Source organism: Anticarsia gemmatalis, chromosome 20 (assembly GCF_050436995.1).
Source record: "Anticarsia gemmatalis isolate Benzon Research Colony breed Stoneville strain chromosome 20, ilAntGemm2 primary, whole genome shotgun sequence".
Classification (NCBI taxonomy): Eukaryota; Metazoa; Arthropoda; class Insecta; order Lepidoptera; family Erebidae; genus Anticarsia; species Anticarsia gemmatalis.
In genome coordinates this window covers 7,576,152-7,598,909 of record NC_134764.1, presented here as the reverse complement: position 1 = coordinate 7,598,909, position 22,758 = coordinate 7,576,152, and the positions used below count along the sequence as shown (strand labels likewise).

At 35.9% G+C, this 22,758-nt stretch overlaps 1 protein-coding gene across 1 annotated transcript; it reads left to right on the top strand.

Annotated features, from left to right (window-relative positions):
* Positions 1-9,199: 9,199 nt before the first annotated feature.
* On the top strand, positions 9,200-22,298 carry LOC142981732 (luciferin 4-monooxygenase-like). Its single transcript, XM_076127828.1, has 11 exons — positions 9,200-9,358; positions 13,246-13,453; positions 17,226-17,421; positions 17,871-18,023; positions 18,472-18,631; positions 19,132-19,266; positions 19,679-19,813; positions 20,107-20,187; positions 20,282-20,428; positions 20,802-20,967; positions 21,329-22,298. Exons 1-11 carry the CDS (start codon positions 9,269-9,271, stop codon positions 21,454-21,456), a joined length of 1,599 nt encoding a protein of 532 aa, XP_075983943.1. The 5' UTR covers positions 9,200-9,268; the 3' UTR covers positions 21,457-22,298.
* The last annotated feature ends 460 nt before the right edge of the window (positions 22,299-22,758 follow it).

Genomic DNA, 22,758 nt, shown 5'->3' with positions numbered 1-22,758 from the left:
TGGTGACTATAATCATGCCTGTCATCATTGCAAAAGTAAGTTAGAATGCATTTTAATCACGAAATGAATTAACACTTATAGATAATCTTTTTATCGGTCTTGCTTACGTGTCCTATCAGGCCCTTCGTACACAAGGCTACGTAAATTTCCGATATTAACCCCCGGTTTCTGAGGTACATTTAGCGGTAGCTTAACTATTCAATAGTGTTAAAACTCATATAAAAATGCTATAGAATAGATAAACTACCTATACCTTATTCACATTACGAAAAAATAAAATGTAAGAAACAAACCATAAAAATGATTCTTGTAATGTCGTCTTTGCAAAAAAAGTATATAATAATATAATTAAGTATATAAATTATAAAATATTCCTAGCGAAAGACTCACTTAGTTTTATTAAAATACGTCCGTCCCTTACATTTGTAAATGGTACAACATATTTATAATTCTTCTATATTATTCATAATTATAATAAGGATTTTTTTTAAATTTATGCTTATAAAATATTTGACATGATAAAGAACCTAAAAAGGCAATGATTCTAAAATTTTAATGCATTTATTATCCTGTCAACTTAAGTATTACACCCGAAGTAACCATTTTGCATGACAGAGGGTCATTTTTAATTAGGTCGGGTTATCCCGCCATGTTTATTTCACTCTTGCTCAACTTGTTGATGCTAGCGTACTTTCTCCCTGTTATAGTTCTGTTATTTTATATCTATTAGTTTTAAATTGTTGTTTTTGTTAAAATTGTGTTCTTTGTTAAGTTTGTTATTGGTTTTATTGTAAAATGAGTGAACCTGGACCGAGTAACATCGCGACTTTTTCCTCGCCCAAGAAGAAGCGGTCGAAAAGAAGGATTAAGTTTGAGAATCATTGGTTTCTTTGTTTACCTTTTATTTTTTCGTAATGTGAATAAGGTATAGCTAAATGTACTCAGAAACCGTGGGTCGATGATTTTAGTCTTCCATTGAGATTCGTACATGAATCGCGTCGCCATTTTGTATGAGGGTAGTTAGTCGCTTGAAGCCTAAGATTGATGAGTATCGAAGATTTGACTAGCTCACTAATCTTCACATCCGGTGAGACTGGACGCCGACTACAACTATGATATAATATACTAGCTGACCCGCGCAACTTCGCTTGCGTCACATAAGAGAGAATGGGTATTAATTTTCCCCATTTTTGTTACATTTTATAATGGTCTTCTTCTCGTTGTTCAAGCTGCCTTTGACGTGGCTCTGGTGTTTTGCTCCTATTCATCCTAGCGTGATGATACATAGCCTGTAGCCTTTCAATTCGCATCAGTAGTTCCTGAGATTAGCTTTCGAAATATGGCTTTCTTCTCATAAGATGCCATACCATGATAACCTCCTTCTTAGCGTATTACTGTTATTGGCGCAACTTTTAACAGATCATTATCAACCTGCAATTGATAAATCATACTGCATAGATGGCAAACAAAAACAACAATCAGCTTTCGATCAGCGATAATCAACTGATACTGCAGGATTTACATCTTATTTTTTATAGATATAAATGTAAGTGGATATAATATATACGTGATTTCCTTTTTCGATAACAAAATTAGAAAAGAATCTTAAGTCCAGGCGATGATATACTGCCAATAGGTATGCTGATATACCTAAAAGCGCTAATTGGTTTATAACATTAGTTTTGTTTCACTGTTATTTGTCAATAGTGACTTACTAGTGCCCTCAGAGAGTGCTGCGTTTAGGTTTAGTAATACAAAATTTAGGCTAATTTAATGATCTATCTACGCCAGACGAGTGGGGCACGCACAGGTCGAGCACAAAATTTGACAAGATACTAGATATATTTGTATTGATATTTTGTTAGCTTAATGCCCTATTATTAGAACACTATGTTCTCGTTATCCGTCGCAAATAGATAAAACTGTATACGATATTTTGTATTTAATGTGTCTACCTTGGTATCAACTTAATGGCACCCAACATGGTGTCCTGATAAAATCAAAATCAAATCATTTATTCATTTAGGTCAAAAATTGACACTTATGATAGTCGTTACAATTACTGAATCTACCACTAGCTCGGAAAGGGGGTAGAGCCTTATGAGAAGAGCTAGCGAGAAACTCACGGCCACTCTTTTCAATCGCCAAAAAGTTTTACAATGTGGTTGATACAATAATTGATCATGCGAGGAGCTGCCAACAATCAGCGATAGAGACTAAACGTCAATTAAGTTAAATGAACATAGCTAGGTTATTTATTAGTCTCTGATCATACCGTATGTTGGGAGCACCTACTAGCATGTGATAATAAGAATATGGGCAGCAAGTGAGCACACTGGTTGTGAACATTATAAAAGAAAAAAGTGACAGTTTTATGAATAACATCAAATTGTACGTAACATCACCTATTTGCATCATTAATTGCCCATATTTTACAATATTTAGACCTACTGCTACTGAGTTTATACAATTTATAGCAAAGTTCCCTAATTTCAAAGAATCCTAATCAAGCGAGCGACTAATCCCAAGAGCTATTGTCGTTTAGATACTCATCAATTCTGTAATAAGCTTTCCTAACGAGATGTTCCTTAACAGCAACTTTGAATTTTGGCAGGGGTAAATCCATGATGTGCTTTGGAAGCTTGTTGAAGAAACGAATGCCGAGACCTACAAACGAATTGTGCACCTTGTGTAAACGATGATGGGGACCTACTAATTTGTGTCTGTTTCTAGTGTTGTAATTGTGTCTATCGCTATTTGTTGCGAAAGTCCCTAAATTTTGTTTTATATACAACAAGTTTGCAAGCACATACTGTGATGACACCGTCAGTATCCCTATCTGCCCAAAAAGCTCTCTCAAGGAGTCTCGCGCTCCTAAACTATAAATTGCACGGATAGCTCTTTTTTGAAGGACAAAAATAACATCTATATCAGCAGCCTTACCCCACAGTAATATACCGTAAGACATGACGCTGTGAAAATAACTAAAGTAAACCAGTCTTGCCGCATCCACACCAGCAAACTGTCTTACTTTTCTGATTGCGTACGCGGCGGAGCTGAGTCTCCCCGAGAGATGCGCTATTTCATTGATAACATGGACGTTCGTCTTACGGCTTCAATTAACCCTGGTCTATACTGTCTAAACACCACTACAGTTCATAGTTAAAGTCCCCAACGTAATAATCAGGCATACTTCTTTACCTTACCATGGTCTACTCAAGATATCTACATATCTATAAATAATATCTGAATGCTATAATCCAACGTTGCTAGATAATGGCTACCTTTACACACACACTCTATCGCGCATGAAACAACAATCGCGCGTGAAATTGAAAGGAAAGACCACGCACCGCACTCATCAGTCGAGCCCGCGAATAAAATCGCGAGCGAAGACCGCGCTGCTTTCCCGCGCGTAATCCGTGCGCGTGCGATAGAGTGTGTGGCTAATAGGTTGTTCAAGTCCCTCAAGTTATTAGTAGGCATACTAATCATATCTATTTATAAAAGAAACATCTAACCATATGCTAAATACCAATAGCATATTATCAGTATGAAATCTGTGCTGCCGTAAGTTCTATAATCGGATTTCCTTCATACCTGTTTATCTGCAAATTAAGTGACATGACTTTACAGCTTTTGTCTTCATGTTGTCAAACAACGATTAATATTGTATTGATAAATATCTTGTAAACTCATGTTAAAAGTCACGCACGTGACTAGCATAAAAGGCTTAATAAATCCTTACTCTTTATTTTAATCACGTTTCCAATTGGTGAAGAACTGAAAACACATAAAAATCTGTGCAGCAGTTTTTGACTTTATTGCACTGGCGACTGGAGACTGCTACATAATTTACGCTGGAGCAGTTATATCCATCTTTTAACCGAAATCCCATGCGAAATGCATAAAACATTTGGAAAATCTGAAATAAAAGTTGCTTAGGTACTTCTCCATTAGGTTCTGTAGTTGGGAAATATCTGCTTCAAACGTGATGCTACGTTCCGTTTTATATGCATTATTTAGGCATGTACCACATGATGTATCAGTGGAAGTTTCCAAATTGTCGTATTTGTAACATGCAGGTGTTTATAATCTAAATAAATGATCAAAACGTGTGTTTGATATACATGTTATGTTTTGATGACACTTTATTAATGATGCAAGAATTACCTAACGTTTTATAATGTAATTAGTTATCTATTTTTCATATCTGTTTATTATCATCATCAGGAGTCTCATCCGTTTGGTTTCCGAGAATTGGTTTTCAATATTAGTATATAACATTTTGGAAGGTATGTATATTATTATGCGTCAATCAGTTAAACCAGTGTTAGCCGAGTATAAGTTGGCTTTTCCCACATAAGTGGTCGACGGTTCGAACTTCAGGGAAGACATAAATGACTTTTCGAAATTATGTGTGTATTAGATATAATTGTCACTTGCTTTAACGGTGAAGGAAAACATTGTGATGAATGCTAATGCCTATATGTTCTTACTAACTGAAACGCGCAACTTCGCTTGCTTCACATAAGAGAGATTCGGTCAAAAGTTTCCCCGTTTTTGTAACATTTTCTATTGGTACTCTGCTCCTATTAATCGTACCGTGATGATATATAGCCTATAGCCTTCCTAGATAAATGGGCTATCTAACACTGAAAGAATTATTCAAATCGGTCCTGTAGTTCCTGAGATTAGCGCGTTCAAACAAACAAACAAACAAACAATCAAACAAACAAACAAACTCTTCAGCTTTATAATATTAGTATAGATTTAGTATTGTTTTGTAGTAACTATATCTTATTTCTCCTTCTAAGTGATTGTAATAATCTTTGAGAAATAACCGTATGTTATCTTACTACAGTACAAAGACACATAAGCCTTACACTTGACTTCACTTGAGCAATTCTCTTATCAATAATACAGTTATCAGTCAACAATATTTTGATTGTTTCTTGCCGATACGTATACAGATTGTCTTATAAAAATAATTGCTGGTTGTTATCTCCTACTTAGCGAGATATCGTTCATTTCTTTACCAACACTACGCTTTATCCATAACACCACGCCTGATTTACCGAAAGGAAAAGGCAGATCTGTACCTCGATTCTCTACTACTATCGACTACCGACAACCGGCTAGCTATCGAAATTTTGACATTTAGAATGTACCTACTGCCAAAATGTTTCCTACGACACCCGTCAGAGGCGCTGATCAGATTTTCATACAAAATTTCTCGATGACAGGTCGGTTGTCGGTAGTCGATAGTAGTAGAGAATAGAGGCACTGTAACCTGCTAATGTTCCACGGAAATGTGACGTCATAGTATAATTAATTACCTTTCTTTCTGTACGCGTATCTTTACAAATTTGTAAACTACGTCATGTCGTTTGATTGAACTCTCTAGCTCCCACGTGGTGCGATGTGATTGAGAGTATATGAGACTTTTCAAGATCATAAAAAATCTTTTACAGTAAGTATGTAATTCTACCAGCTCCAAAAGTCGCTGAACATATTTAATCTTTCGATACCCTATATTTGTAGTATGGCATATTATTATTCCATCGAGAAAATATATGACGGTGATCGAAATTTAATTCTACCTGATTTTGTTCATGTAGTTTGCATTTGATAATAAAAAGGTTTTAAAACTATGAAGGTGTAAAGCGACTTATGGAGCTGACCGTACCTACTGTTTACCTCGACTATCTCGCGACTGGTAGACGGCGGCGAGGTAGACCCCGTAAAAGATGGAGAGACGAGCTCGACTACTACAACACAGATTGGATGCAGTGCGCCGGAGATCATTTGCAGTGGAGAGCTGTGGGGCAGACCCTTGCCCAGCAGTGGGACAATACAAGCTCATAATAATAGTAATAATGTAATTCTAGAATCGTCTAGTTAAAAAAGGTATGGACATTGCACGTCCATTCATTATCTTTATTGTACTAATTCATATAGGATTAACAGTTATAGATAGATAATTTGACTACAGTATTTATCTCTGCCTTGCCAATACTTTTAATCCTAAAATCCATAGAATCTATATAGATAAGAAAAAGCATTTCATTTATTTTAGCGAAACAAAGGAGTGTACTGCGTTTTTCTAGAAGTCAATGCATTAATCAGATATTTTTAGCTTTGAGATTATTGAGCAATAAATATGTCGTAAGGTTTTCTAGGTTGTTGATTATTTATCTTTGGTTAGTAACTGATATATAATACGTAGTACCTACTCAAGCAGACATATCTGTCTTCTTTACATATCGTACGATGATCTAAATATAATGTACCTGTCTCTACATAAACTGTTATATAGACTGCAGAAAATTCAAAGCGTTAGATACTAAATTCAGGATCTCCGTACTTTTGCAATCCAAAAATATAGCTACAAAATTAGGAAAAAGGAGTGATATTATGTATGTATCTAGTACAGTTGGGTTTTCTACTCGGTCAACACACAATTATTAACTTGTACTAGCAAAAATAATGATGCATCCAAAATGCTTATACATAGTAATTTTTGTCGTTGTTAATAATGAAATTAAATAACACACTGAAACATTAATTAGGCAAACATTTGATGACAACGAAAATACGACATCGTGACGTCACTATGTCGTATGTCTATACAAAAATGCATTTTAAACGTTTCATAAAGAGTAACTGATTCGACGGGATAGTAAAATACCGTATTTTCCACTCGATACTTAATAGGAAATCGCCTTACTCGATAATTTGTCAGTAATCGCAAGCCATTCATAAAAACGTTTTTTCTTTGTTATTTTCCTAGGACGTACCGTACACGCGTAGTAAACGTACTCAATAGTACTCGTAACTATCAAGTGCAAAACAACAGCCTTATCATAACGCGTGTTTAAGACCAATCTCTCTTGTTTTACATGCACTTCCGTTTGCCCTACTTCCATGCTTCATGCGACATTTTTGTTATATTTCTTTCTAATTATTTGCCGTGGTTGAGGCGTTCGCCACGCCTCTACCAGTGCGTTAGGTGGTCGTGGGTTCGATTCCCAGGCGGAACAATTAATAATTGTGCGATCCTCTAATAGTTGTATCGGGTTTTCTTCTTCCTCTTCTGAGTGTGCTATGTCACTGTTCTTTGCATGTTTGTGCAAGTCTCCGCGACACAAGAGCAATTTTTAGTTTGGGAGTTATGGAGTTTCTTCCCGCATGAATTCACAGGTAAAATTGCCGATAACACAAACGTGTCTTTCCATAAAAATCAGTTTAGCCATTTAAGAGATTGTCAGAAACACAGAGAAACATTAAATGTTATTTAAATGTATAGTTGTGTAGATTTTACACGTAATAAGACAGGATTTAGACCTTGATTCTAACCTAGCCACTTTTTCAAAACCTATAAAAAACCACACGTGCTTGGGAGCCGCGGGCAGGAGATAAAAAGATGAAAATTATACACAATCATCATACTTAGGTTTATATGTTTATATCATGACTTTGCAAATAATAACAAAAAACGTACCAAGACTAGTTTTTTACAACGTAAACAAGTTATCCAGTTTAACGACTTATTGCAAATTGAACTTTGAAACTTAGGTAACAAAGAATTTTGTGTCTTGATCTTTGATCGGAGTGCAAAGATCAATTAGTAAAAAGTAGGTCCATATTTTAAACTAGGTAGTTCCTTTAGATACAGAATGAGGAGCTCGTGGCTAAGTAAGAATAGCCGTGTGGATCCATCTCTGAGGTTAAGCTACTCTTGCCGAAGTCGTTTTGTGGAATGGCGACCATATTAAGGTGTAAACATTCCGAGTTTCTCTGTGTTTCGGAAGACACGTTAAATTGTGGGTCTCGGCTGTTAATTTTAAATATCTTTGACAGTCTCGTTAACAGTAGTCTCATTATCATCAGCCTAGCCTTTCTTCCAACTATGTTGGAGACGGCTTCCAGTCTCACCAGTTCAATATACCAGTATTTTACATGGAACGACGGTCTATCGAACCTCCACAACCCAGTTACCTGAGTTATAACACGATACCCTTCGGTAAGACTGGTTGTCAGACTTTCAAGCTTCTGACTACTGTTAACGACTGTCAAAGATCTTTGCAAATGACAGCCGGGACCCACAATTGAACGTGCCTTCCGAAACACATAATCTCATAACAGCTGTAAACACATTGTGTGTATTTTAGTCGATAATGATCAGTGTCAATGTATTCTTAGCAACGGTTCGAGTGCGTGACCTATATTTGTGACTCAGGGTTCGTATATGAATGGCACGATACATTGTACTCGAAGAATATTTTGAATTAAAACAGATTTTTGTACACATGACTGTGCTAATGCTAAAACAACAGTCCTATCATAAACGGGATGACATTTACACCAATAATGAGACTTTTACACAATATCGTAATTCCTTCAGGACACACTGATCTAATTGCTTCGCTAATGTACTCGCACACTTCTAAATAATAATTAGTACACTGGCGGACATTTGAAGCTGAAAGGGGGATTAAAGAAATAGTCCTTATTAGGACATAGGCCCAATTTGGGTTACCCACCTTATATAAAACTTCCGTTACTGAGTGAGTGTCTGACTTATGGACAACGCACAGCTGAAACTACTGAGCGTAGAAAGTTAAAATTTGGTATAATATGAAGATTCCTTAGGAAGTGTGGAGTACACTAAGCGACGATTTTTGGAAATTCCCCCCGAGAGAGAGGTGTAATTCCACAAAGCTAGTGGAAATTACGTCTAGAAATATAGTAGGTACTTTATCACTCATACATTTCGTACAAGACCGTTTGCACTGTGCTATAAAGTATTACATGCCACTACTTTTGAACCCATTGTTTCACAGTATATATTAGGTCGGGAAAAAAGTATTTTCGTCATAATAAATCTTGTCTCTACACAAAAAAGCTCGATATTTAGGTACCTCACAAGCTCACTGAAAGAAACCTAATGAACCGTGTACTCATTTGTGATTCTTGAAGCCAAAGAGATTTTATTACAAGTTCATACATACTATAATGAGAAAAGACTTTTTCCCTGACCTAATAATATACATAGATACATTACCTACATCTCTTAATCAAAAGCCGACTTTAGCGTAGATTCGCGCTTCGCAAACCGGAACTTTAGCATTGAAGATATTCATTTATAGTCTCATTCATGTTAGTGTCGATGAACTTATATACAGAGCACAGTTTCTCGCGTCCGTCACACAGTGAGTGTCTACGGTACGAGATCGTCGTGTTGATAGTGTTGTGAAGTGTTAAAATGCAGCTGATTGATATCAACAATGATAAGTGTCATATGGGACATTTGTTTTTCCATGCACTTAAAAGCAGGCCCAATGAGATTTGCCAGGTATTTTTTTTTAATAGTTATTTGAAATGACAACATAGGTACATATCAGAACTTTTTAGTATTTTAACTGTTTTTGAGTGTGAAAATGTTTGGGGAAGTTTTCTTATTAAATTCGGTGCTTTGATTACGTTTTAAAATTAAATAATTTACGGAACTTATAGAGTAATTCTTCGCTTTCTTTTTCCTAATTTCGGATAGGATATTCCGACTAATAATACTCTTTTATTAGACGAGTAATTCTTGTAAATTGTCATAAGTTTTTTTTTTCATTTTGGCTCTTAATTAAGATACCTAATTATTACAGTTATGTTTTTATTTAAATGAAGAGTAATTTGTCTATTTCTCGGATAATATTTTTTAGAGAGCTCTAACTTTCACTCTTCTTAAATCTGTGTTTGAATTCGTCCCGCTATCATTAATCTAGATTAATGACAACGGGACGAAACTCTCTTCCATTTTTAACATAGTAGGTAGTAGCTGGTTTAACAAAGATATAATAATATACCAAAATGAGCTTATCTAGAAGAAATCAGATCAGTTGGAGGCAAACAATCGGGAACTTATAATCAAAGTATGCTTGATATTGTAATTAGGAATATCCTAACGTGAACTTTAATTTTCTCTCCCGGTGCTTCAAATAATTAAATTCATATTCATATTAATGAAATAATATCAATTTACTCGGGTCTTGAAAAACAACTAGGTACCTGCCAAATTTTTTTGACTCAAAAATGAAACAGAGATACAAAATATAATTAAGAATGATTCTTTCGAAAACAAACGCAAAAAATAAAAGTTTTGACCTTTTATATGTTTAAGTTAAAAGTTTAAAACCTAAAGTACCAAGTTTTAAATAACTTCTAGTAGGAATAACAAAAACAAAATAATGTCCTCCTGGCCGATATTCGGAAGTAAGTAATTAAACCAGTTTCATTGAAGGTCAACTGTTTAAAAGCAAAACTGTTTACATTAAAACTATACCTATTGATCAAGTTGCAAAACTGTTAACTCATGGCGATCTAGTTTCTGATCAATTCACTAGAAACAGCTTAGCGAGATATCCTGATAGTCACAAGACGTCCTAGCTGTAGCCCTACTATCTATGTTTCGTTAATCCATAGATTCGTTACGATGTCAAAGTTGGAACATATTGTGTCTATCTAAATAGATTTTTACATTTGTACTTTCGCGAATTACAATTATTTGAAACTTCAAACGAAGCTTGCAAATTATTGATATCGTAGTAAAAATCCTGATTACTGAGACAAAATTCTCTACATATTTTATGTTAATGTAAATATAATATTTTTATAAGAGTTATAATAAAAAGTAGTGTTTAGGGGCTCTACGTCTTCAGTCTTACCTACGCCTTCCAAAAGTATTGAATCCCGAGATCTAAAAAAATAAATAACAATAAATTTTACGCACTAATGTTCTACTACTGGCCAAGGGTCACCTCCCAGAGTGAGGAAGGGGCTAGGTCTTGAGTCCAGGCTCGCCAAGCGCAGGTTGGGGACTTTGCACACCTTTGTTTCCCGTTTTATAGGAATTCTAGCATGCTAGGTTGCATCAGGATTCAGGATGCTTTTTTTCGCCGTTAGAAAAAGTGATAATTATTTAAAATATGTATGTATATATACAAATAAATGTGATTAAATAGATGCTCTAAACTAATTAACGCTCTTTTGGGAGATAATAGATATTTCAATTGCATAACTTTAGTCTTAAAATGATCTGCAAATCCTTAAGTCCAAGGTTTATACTCGAAATGTTTTTGTAATCAAGTTAACCTTACTTGACCTTATTGACCATCTATATAATGTCTTAAATAAACATTTCAAGGCCATATCACCTTAAAATCTCCCGTTTATGGCTTATTATCATATATGCTTTACAACGCCATATGACTATTCAAACGAACCTTCAATTCGGCAAATTATGTAAGTCATTCACGCTACCTGTCTACGTATACCTTTTTTCCCCTTTTTGCGTCAGGAAAATGGGAAGAAGTGTCTGACGGGCTCTCCTGTCGGTTAGCGGCTCAAGCTTAAAATTTGGGCATACCGACTAAAAACCTGATGGTGTTCCTTCAACAGTCACCATTAACCCTTTGACCTCCACGGTCGGCTATACTCGACAAATCAGAAAGTGCTCACGACGCTATATTTTTGCCGACATTTGCCAACGAAAGCGTGAGCACTTTTTGATTTGTCGAGAATAACCGACCGTAGCGGTCAAAGGGTAAAGTGGCCAGGACGCGGTACCTCCAACGGAGATGCACACATGAGCAACCTGATAGGTTCTCGTGTCATATTTTGTCGTATAACACGCATCAAAATCCGATGCATAGGTTAAAAGATCTAAACATGCAGTACAGACAGCGGAAAGTGACGGGAATCGTTATTATGTGGCACAGGTTGAACAAACTTTAAAAACCCAATTTCTTTTAGTGTCGGTTCACATCTGACGAGAGATGCGTCAGGCGTCGCGTCGCTTAATTAGTCAGATATGACGGCTCTTACACTATTGATAAGAGAGTCGAGAGGGGCAAGGAACTATTAATTTATAATTTTGTTTTTATCATGGCTGTTATCTCATGGCTTTGAGTGAGCTAGTCTCTGTCCTAGCTGCTTATTCCGGGAGAAAGACACTCCATTAGCGGTTAGGTGTAAAGACTAATAACCAGTTGGCTTGAAGAAACTTCCATCCTTTAATTATTTCTGCTATTTGTTAATGAGTATCTGGTTTTAAAACATTCAAAATATAAAAATAACACATTTTGGTATAAAAAATAACGCTAAAAGCTTGTTTTTTAAGATTAATGCTATTGATAACTTTATGAATGGTAAATAACTTTAAAAACGTTTTAATGAACAATTACCTAGTTAATTACTTTAAGTGATGATTTCTTTGAAATATTCAAGATCTTTGTCGAAATTCACACGCTAAAATAAGAAGATACAAAAATGCAATAATCTTTCAAAATCTTGATTGTTTCAAGACAATAATATATTATTTAATTTCATATTTTAAGCGTTGTTTACACAAACAAACTTCTTTTAACACTCAACTTATAATTTGCTGAACCAATATTATTGAAGTTTTACACTAGACGGATAGAAAAAATCGATTTTTTTTACTAACTGCTAACCTCTGCACCTCCGAGGCGCAGTGGTTTAGGTTGTCACGCCGCCGCCGCTACGATTGCGTCTGGAGCTCTTGGGATCGATTCCCACACGGAACAATAATTATGTGATCCACTAATTATTGTTTCTGGTCTGGTTGTATTTTTGTCCGTTATTTGTATGTTTGTAAAAGTCCGTTCCCGAGGCACAAGAGTAATTCTTAGTGCGGGAGTTGTCTTTTTAAATAAAAAAAAAGTCAAGCAATAAAGTACAAACTAGACACGTGTAACTAATAAAAATGCAGTTCAATAAATGAAGGAGCAAACTACAAGGTGATTGATCATTGTCAGTTCGCATAGTTAATTCAAGTTAATTGATACCTAGATATTACTTGACAACCTTAGTACTAATTGGTCGTTCACTCACTTAAATGGTAAATTACTACATGACTCCCGCACTCCGTTCTCGAGTAAAAAGCCAAGACCTATGTGAATCTAAAGTAATCTAAAGGTACAAATTGGAAGGCGGCTACATGAAGAGGCAGCAGACGACGTGTCGTATAGCCTACTTGGCAAAAGCCCGGTGTCAAACTTAGGACTAACATTCTAAATATTTAACAGGAATACCCGATAACAATTGGTTTCACTTGCTAATCGAGCTAGTATTTTGTTATGCAGTAGCCGCATACTGACTGAAAAACATCAAACAGAATCATGAAGAAGGCTTTCGAACTACCTTCTGACACTCTTCTCTTTCCAACAGGTAGACGCAGCTACAGGCGAGAGTGAGACAAACGCATCAGTGCTCCGTCGCTCCATACAGCTGGCTCGATGCCTCCGTCGCTTGGGCGTGCAGCCGGGAGACGTGCTGGCGCTGGGCGGCAGGAACCACCTCGACCTGCACATTCCTTACTACGCCGCGCTGCTCAACGGCATGCCTATTGCTGGAGTCGACCCACTCTTTAAATATAGTAAGTTTTAAGCTTAAAGAACTCAACCTTTAAAAAAAGTTCATCACTCAACCAGTAAAGGTCATCTACCACGTTTATAAGTAGACACTAGGTACTATTATTATTATTTTTTTACCTTTACTGTCTTATTGTCGACCTACGGTCTCCCCACTCCCCCAAACTCCTCCACCGGTCTCTATCCTCAGCCATTTCCTGCCAGCCTTCCAGATAAGTGTCCAAATCGTCACTATTTACATACTTAAAAAATGTATTACACTTATATTCTTTACGCATTTCTCACATTTATTAAATATTTTTGAACATCTGACTCCAAGATTTTAAGCAATATATGTAAAGCACTTAGTAAAAATACTACACAACCTGGAATAATAAAATTTCTGAATTACATTTGAAAAAACCTTTATCTACTGCGTAGCTCAGCTTTATCCTAATGTTGTCATTGCTGAGCGCGGTTTAAACCATCTTAAGAGAAGTGCCTACACTAATTACGTTATCTTTTAGTCAACTGTATCTTTGATAACGAATGTTTGCATGTGACTCACGGAAAATACCAAAATTAAGCATAAATAGGTATTAGATTACAATGTTGTTATTGTTTCAGCTATTAATTTGTTCATGAAATCGCGTTGAAACTTTTGCATTAGTTTATTATGAGCACGGACCCGTCTTCAACAATATTTTTCACCTCGGTGACGCACGTGTACCTAGTCCCATTGAATTCCGGGGCAGGCAAAGCACTTTAGCGATGCCGATAAAAAAATCATGAATCACGAATAATATGAACAAAATGCTGTACTTTTAATACATTTTATGCTTTATGCACATTGCACATTGGTAGAAAGATATGTATTACAAAGGAGAAAAAAGTGCGGCGAGAATCCCGCGTTGCAATCTCTATTCAAATCATCAAACGACTATTCAACGAAATCAAATATTCGCTTGCTCTGTTTGCCATACAAAAGCCACACAGTCGGTTTTACTTTCGGTTTAAAAAAAGTATCAGTTACCTTAACAAGTGGAAGGAGATGAAACCTCCAGACAAACTGAGTCCGACTGTAATGAGATGATATCCATGACAACAACGCACATAATTATTTAAAAAAAAAACATCTTTTATCTAATGTCATCCTTTTTACATTTTGGGATAACAGTCGCCCTCTCCTTTAATAAGATTATTAGGTAGTGTATTGATTTAAATCAGTAATTTCGATAGAGTGATTGCATAGATTTCATATTTAAGTATGATTGATGCAATCAATAAATCTTATGTTTTACATCCTGCTTGTACAAAAAATATTGAGATAAATATCGAGAAGTACCTATAACAGCATTAACAGACATTTATCTAGATTCTAGATACATATAAGTATGTTTTATCCTGAGTGTTAAGCTATCTCTATTTACTATTTTATCAAAATAAAAGGTTCAGCGTTTTTAGCCGCAAATGTGTAACTTATAGACAGAAATGCTCTTATATTATTAGCTTATTATTATTATATCAGCTAAGCCCTTTTCCAAACTATGTTGGAGTCGGCTTTCAGTCTCACCGGATGCAGCTGAATACCAATGTTTTACATGGAGCGACTGCCTATCTGACCTCCACAACGCAATACCTGGGTTCTAACACGATACCCTTCGGTAAGACTGGTTGTCAGACTTTGAATTAGCTTAATTAACTTATATCATTAAGGAGAGAAAATGAGAGAGAGAGAGGTTCCTCATAAGTACTGGTCAGAACCATACGTTTAAAAATGTTCTAGCTAATTTAAATCTCTACCACTATTTAAGGCACTCGTGTTTTTACTTCCTATTTCAAGATCATACATTTTCTGTGTACAAATGGCTGAATTTGGTTGTTGTTTACTCTGTCAATAAGATTGTCACGATACCACAAAGTGTTATACCGGAAAAAATTACAACATCTTACGCAACCGCTACGCATCTCATAAATGGTTATAAATGCGATCGTTCGTGAGTAGCCGTAACGGGTAATTTGATAACCGGGTTTACACTATTAATATTGACCCTGCGTGGGATTCACACTTGCAACGCGATCCTTTACTACTATGGACTTTCGACAACAGGCTAGCTTTCGACAAATTTTGTATGAAAATCCAGTCAGCGCCTCTAGCGGGCATCGAAGGAACTATTTATGCAGAACATTCTAAATGTCAAACTATACCTAAGTTCTCGATAGAATCGTGCTACTGATTTCAATTGCAAGACATGACATAAACACTACTACTAAATAAATATACTAATAAAAAAAGATATGACTTTTGTACATGACTTTTTATATCAATTATTACAAATACATAAAGCAATCAAGACCAAATGACTTCCTTTGTACTAAAGCTTAAACGTACAAAATTGTGAGTAAATCGCAACTCATGCTATTAAATTCGCGATACGTGCTCAGACACATGACTGGCTAATTAGGGTCGAATGATCAACGTACCTAAGTATTCATATCCTTTCGACCAAAGTACATATACAAGTGACATTATGAGTTTTTGTGTTATTGATGATATTTATAGTATATTCCTAAGCTTGTTTCGTGGTAGAAGCTAAACGTAAAGCGAACCGCTACCACCATACCGGGCCACCCATATCTGTTTTTGTTACCATCAGCTTCTGCTTCTTCGCTAGGCGGTAAACGATCTGTCGGTCAAGCAACCGTTGGCGCGGTCATTTTGGAGATGGGTGACCGTGGTATTAGAGCTGGGCGTCTCCGTGCTTCGGAGAGCACGTAAAATGTCGCTTCCGGTAGTTGTCTACTTAGATAACAGTCGTTAAGCCATGTCAAAGACCTTCCGGGCGGGTTGAACCACTTGAACTTGACACTAGGTTGAACACTAACCATATGGTCATAGAAAATCATATTGGTTGGAAGTAAGGCTAGACTGATTGATTTTCCAGTAGGTAGGATATACAATTATACAGATCTTAAGAATATAATCTCTAAGTGCTACTATCTTGATAAAATACAATTACAACATGAAATGAAGTGAAGTGGCGTGATCTTTTTAATCTTGTGTTTTATTTTATCGTAAGTACATAGTGTTACATTGTCTGTTTACATGGCCTATTTATACCAAATTATACTAATATTTACTATGTTTAATGTCTCAGGTGTTACTACATTGTAACTAGAAACAACAATCGTTTATTATTATGCCTATATTAATGATAAGTTTTCACCTGTGATTAAATTAATAATTTAAATCGACTCTAACGCCATCTAGTAAAATCTTCAGTAATTACATGCAACTTATTTTAATTTCTACTTAATGTTTTAATATTGAAAATGTTGTGAATAGTTAAAATAAATAATGGTTATGTAAAGTTATATAATTAATTGACTTGATGATCATGTAATTAAAGTTAAATAGTTTGAAAAAGATAAGTGCATATAATTTTTTTCGGCAATTTTTGTTCGAATCACGCAAAATAAGGACTTAATGAGTAAGCCAATTATTTTATGCAATTATCATTACATAAAAATAACTAGATACAGTTAAGCAAACACTACGTACATTGTATAAGTTTTATATTTCCGCTTTCTAGATTTTTTTTAGGTTGTAATTTTTCATAAGCATAAAGTGTTATATTATTTATTTAATTGTTGATATTACTTAAGTGGGTACTGGGTACATAATATTTAAAACATAATAAAGTTAATCAAGACTTTGTAACTACTGATACTAAATCTAGTCTAGAATTTAGATCATCTTACTTTAAAATAACATCAAAAATCCGCCATTGTTCTCAGCTGAAATCAAAGCTCACTTCAAAGTATCATCGCCGAGGGTAGCGTTCTGCCAGAAGGAGTACCTCGACGACCACCTGCGAGTCATAAAAGAACTGGGGCTGGACACCAAGCTGATCTGCTTCGACGATGGGGAATACTCCTTGAAGAGATTTCTAGAAGAATATGATGATAATAATAATGATTTGGCGGATTTCGCGTAAGTTTTATTTTTCTTTTTAAAGACAACTCCCGCACTAAGAATTGCTCTTGTGTCGCGGGGACTTTTACAAACATACAAATAACGGACACAAAGCACAACCAGATCCGAAACAATTATTTGTGGATCACACAGATAATTATAATTACTCCGTATGGGAATCGAACCCCCTACCTCCCGACGTAATGGTATCGGCGTGGCAATCTAAACCGCTGTGCCAAAACTGCAGAAAATAGAAAGTTGAAATTTAATATAAAAAATCCGATGGAAGTGTAGCTCACCTCTCATCTCATCTTTTCTAGCATTAGAAAGGATTTTTGAAATTCGCGAAAAGGGTGTAATATTCCAGGGCAAAGCCGCGGGCGTTACGATAGTAATTTTAAATGTAGATAATACACATTTCTGACAAATACCCTGAAATATTCTTTAAAAAATATTTTACATTATAGGCCACTAACCTTTGACCTGGACAAGGTGTACGCTTGGTTGATAAGCACAGGCGGCACCACGGGAGTACTCAAGCTAGCTGCCTTCAAGCACAAGACATTCCTCATGAAGATGATGGAGTTGCAAAAACTCTTCAAAAAGGATAAGGAGGAAAAGTAAGTTTAAGATTTTTTTCATTCAGCACTGCCACCATTTTGGGTCATGTTTTTATAGATACTTAGATTCATACTTATTTCGATCTAGATAGTGATAGACGAGTGGTAAAAATTGGTACCTTCCACGCAAGTAGTTGCAGGTTCGAACCCGAGGCAACACACCAATGACTTTTCGGAGTGATGTGTGTATTAGAAATATTATCACTTTTTCCAACGGTGAAGGAAAACATCGTGATGTAAGGTAACCTTGCATGCCTGAGAGTTCTTTAGAACAGTTCTTGAAGGTATGTAAAGTCCCAAACCTGCAATTGGCCAGCGTGGTGGACTCAAGGCCTAACCCCTCTCTCATTACGGAAGGAGACCCTTGCCCAGCAGTGGGATTTTAATAGGTTATTTATTTTTATTTATTATAAATCTAGATATATTATTATTTTTTCTAAATTTTCAGACTGACTGGTGAAAATCGGCCAGCTCTTCACTTGTCGCCCGTACAATGGATATCAGGGTTCTTCAATGCGTTATGTTTCCCTCTTATGCAATTGACAAAGATCTCGACATCGGCGCCAGTCACCACGGAACATGTTATTGACATTATCAATAAATATAAGGTAATTAAATATTAATAAGAAAATTAACAGACAGTTTTAAAGCTTATGAATTATTGTCAGATGAAGTTATTTTGCTATTTGCTAGACAAAATAAGAACCAATTATAAAATTTCTTCTGATTAGCTATCCGATTCTTAGCCAGAAATCGTGAAATCGAATTCTATAGCCTTAGGTCAATTAAACATCAATTAATCATCAATAATTTCATATTGAAGTTATACACTAGCTGACCCGCGAGTGTTCCAGTTTTTTTAACCTGCCTGGTTTATGGCAATAGTCTAGTAGCACGATTCTCTACTACTATCGACTACCGATAACCGACTAGCTTTCTTTGATCATCGCCTCTAACGGGCGCTGTAGGAACTATTTAGCAGTACAATTTAAACGTCAAACTTTCGATACTCGCACCGACTGTAGAGAATCGCGCTACTTACTGCACTCTCTTTATACAGTTTTAGATAGGTATTACAGTCGTGTAGTCATATTTATTTTGTTTTCAGCCGATAACCGCAATGTTCGGTCCATCTCTCGCCTCGGCCATTGTCAAAAGCGATAAAGAGTGCGATTTGACTTGTTTCGACAGCATCATGGTGGCTGGGGCTAAAGTCCATCGAGATACTTTCTTGGAGCTACAGGTACGTAGTACTATAATTACTTATAGAAAACAGAAATAAATTCAATCAGTCAGGTCATGTTAAAAAAATTGGCAGCTGCAAAACATTCCTTGGTGATTAGATGCAGTTTTTATAGCCCAATGACTTAGTAGAGAGCCTTGTATGCAAGGTTCGTGGCTAGTGAAGGTATTCACAATTCTGGAATTAGGACATCAGTGTCTACTGGCTAAGGAGCTCATTGATACAGATGCTTATTTGGGATAGCTATAAATATACAAAATGATTAATTTTAAGCTAGACAAATCTTGCATGCTAAGGCTACTTAGTGAAAAGAATACTATAAAGTAATGTAAAGTGCGAAAAAATCATAGTTAGACTTTTTTTTCTAGTCTTATACAATCCCAGATTAATAACGTGTTTGTTGTAATTGCAGAAGCGGGTGCGTCCAGGAATATATGTACAAGAGGCGTACGGCCAAACGGAGAACCTGGGACCTATCCTAATACCGAATCCTAAAGGACCCATCGGCAACTGCGGCAAGAGTCCATATGATTGGCAAACAATCAAAGTAGGTTGATACTTTAAAGAATACTCGCGCTTTTCTTGCTGTCTAGAGAATATTTCATGACTTGTGTAGCCCAAGCTCTTAATAACTCAAGGATCATCAGAAATGCTAAAGCCATATTTTTATCTGATAGTCAGAAAAAAAGTAAAAAGAAAAGAAGGTTACATTTACCTAGCCGATTTCCTTACAATATTTATTACTATTTAAGAAGAGAAGGAAGCTTGGATGAACAGATACCGTGCTGAATAATAAAACTTTCGTAAACAAGAGTAAATATTTATAATCTTTATTTCTAGTTGGTGGATCCAGAGACCGGTAAACGAATAACAGAGCCGAACACACCAGGCGAAATGTGGACTAAAGGAGCTTGCTTCTCAGTAAGTGCAAAACAGACTTTAACACCTTTGATTAAGACTCAAAATGACCTGAAGTCACTTAGTACGTTTTTACTAACATGTGGTCTTTTCACAGGAATATTACAACAACCCAGAAGAGACTGCGAAAGCCTTCACAGAAGACGGCTGGTATAGAACAGGGGATATACTGTACAAGGATGAAGAAGGCAACTACTTTTTTGTAGAAAGGGTCAAGATGCTCATTAAATATCGCAGTTATCATGTAAGAAAACTAACTTTTTGAGAATTATTTTGCGTACACGCACGTGCTCGTTCGGTGCGTATGCGCACCTGATTGGCATTAAATTTATTTGAAACAACAGTTAATTTCTTACCCCTGTCTGCCATTGACTGAATGTTGTGTGAAAAGTTGCTAGCGTATTTCGTAAGAACTTTTAATTCTTCAAGACATGGTTTTTCAAACAGTTTTAGCCACGCTCGTTAGTCAATAGTAATGATAGAAAATCGAGCTAATAGTATCTACGTTTGAAACCAATTAAATTTTGGGAGACTACATTCAGATATCAAATTCTATTTTCTCTAATCTCTAAATCATGAATAGCCGTAATAATGTTGGTATTAATTGCGTTCCTCAGATAGTACCCTACGAGTTAGAGGCGGTGATCCGCGAGCACCCTGGCGTCTTAGATGTGAGCGTGACCAGCATCCCTCACGAAGAAGATGGAGACCACGCTGTTGCGTGCGTCGTCAGAACACCTGGTAGTGACGTCACTGCGCAGGAGATCAAGGATCTTGTTGCTAGTAAGTCATTGTATTTTTATTTATTTTTCATCTGCTATACTCGAATATATTGGGCTGTAGGAATTAGTGACGAACTATGAGATAAACCCACGTTATGCCTTTTGCAATGTTAGCTAACACACCTATTGCCGTTTACCGGACACGTGTCTAAACTACTGGCTACTTATGAGAATTCATACAAATACGAAAAAAGCTCAATATTACCTCGGTAAGACCTCTATACTTTGCTGTGATCAAGCAGCCAATTCACTAGGTACCGCTCGACCGAAGACTTGAAAAATCTCTGTAATTTTGCAGAGCAGTAAACCAAAGTCCAAGCAGTAAAATAAAATGTTGTCTAAATTCCCAATTTTTTTCACAGGTAAACTCTCAGATTCTCAAAAGCTGCGAGGAGGAGTGATGTTCATGAGAGAAATCCCATTGACGTCATCAGGAAAGGTGGCACGCGCTAAACTACGACAGATGGCGCTGACTGCGCATAGAGAATAGATGATCTTATATCTCGTGATTTATGAAAACCATAATTTAAATGTTAAGAAAAGAGTTAACTTTTGAAGCATTATTCATCGTGCTTTAATGGGTTAGAGAATTACATTTTCATAGTAATCGGAAGGAAAGGTAAAACTACATATAAAAAAAATACATTTCTTATGAGCTGTCTGCGTGTCAGTCAATCGAAGTTACAAAGGAGATATTTGTAATCCAACATACGCTAAATATTTTATAGAACAAATAATACCACACGCCTGGAATCGCAGGCACCTCTTATTATTAATATCTGTAAATTTTGGACAAAAATAACATTTGCAGAACTCAAAATAATTGCTATAAAACAGGAATATGCTACAAAACATTGCGAAAGGGGTGCATGATTAAAAGGGGTGACTCCCTTTATAATGTGGCTTGACCAGTGACCTAGATTTCCTTTTATTTAACTGTCTACGAGGGGTTGAAATCATTCCCTAGGTTCGTGTAAAATAATGAGGAGCTGTACAAGGTTATTTGACTATAAATCGCTAGCAATTAAAAAAGCTTAGGTACCTATGTGTTAATTTTGCATTGCGTAAGTTTCTTCTAAGCTTACAGCTTTTCAATGATATTACCTTAAACATTGGCGTGAAGATGCGATACATGATTTTTAAGGTATGGTATAAATCCTTGAAGGATTGTGACATCGAATACAAAAAGTTTTAATTTTTAAGCCGTATTGTTATTGCTCAGTATTTAAACTTTAAGTTAGAACTAAGTATATTATTGTTAAGTATATAACTTGATTAGGTACCTACGGTATATTGTTTGTGATATTTGCAATAAATATTTGTTATTTACAATTCATTGTTTTTTTCCATAACAAACGCTTTAATTACGGGATAAGACGTGTCTAGCAGTTGCAAAATGATAACTGGTAGGTTATATCCCCATTTTTGGAAACATTATCTTAATGGGAACAGTGCAGAACGTGTACGAAAAACGCATTATGCAGTTTATTCGCTACATTGTCAATAATTGAAATAATGACCATGACCAGTGAAAGCTCGACGGTAACCAACAAGGTGCTAAGTCGCGTTTAGATAAAACAAGTACAACGAATAGCGTGGTATATTTTTAATGAAAAATTATTAATCTATGCGATCGCGTCTCTCTTCTGATGATCAAATTCTATCCCATATATTTGCAACTAACTGAAACTTGAAAGAAACAGTATGTACATAGGTAGGTAGCACACATAATTAGTACCTATCTACTTAATTCCCAATATTGCATACCCCCGACAACTGCGGAATTCAGACT

What these genes read in the sequence shown, in the direction of transcription:
- LOC142981732 (XM_076127828.1), top strand. Translation starts at nt 9,269, where the DNA reads ATGCAGCTGATTGATATCAACAATGATAAGTGTCATATGGGACATTTG. An exon ending in GGCCCAATGAGATTTGCCAG is followed by an intron (nt 9,359 to 13,245) that starts GTATTTTTTTTT and finishes TCTTTCCAACAG; the next exon opens with GTAGACGCAGCTACAGGCGA. An exon ending in ATACTTTCTTGGAGCTACAG is followed by an intron (nt 19,267 to 19,678) that starts GTACGTAGTACT and finishes TTGTAATTGCAG; the next exon opens with AAGCGGGTGCGTCCAGGAAT.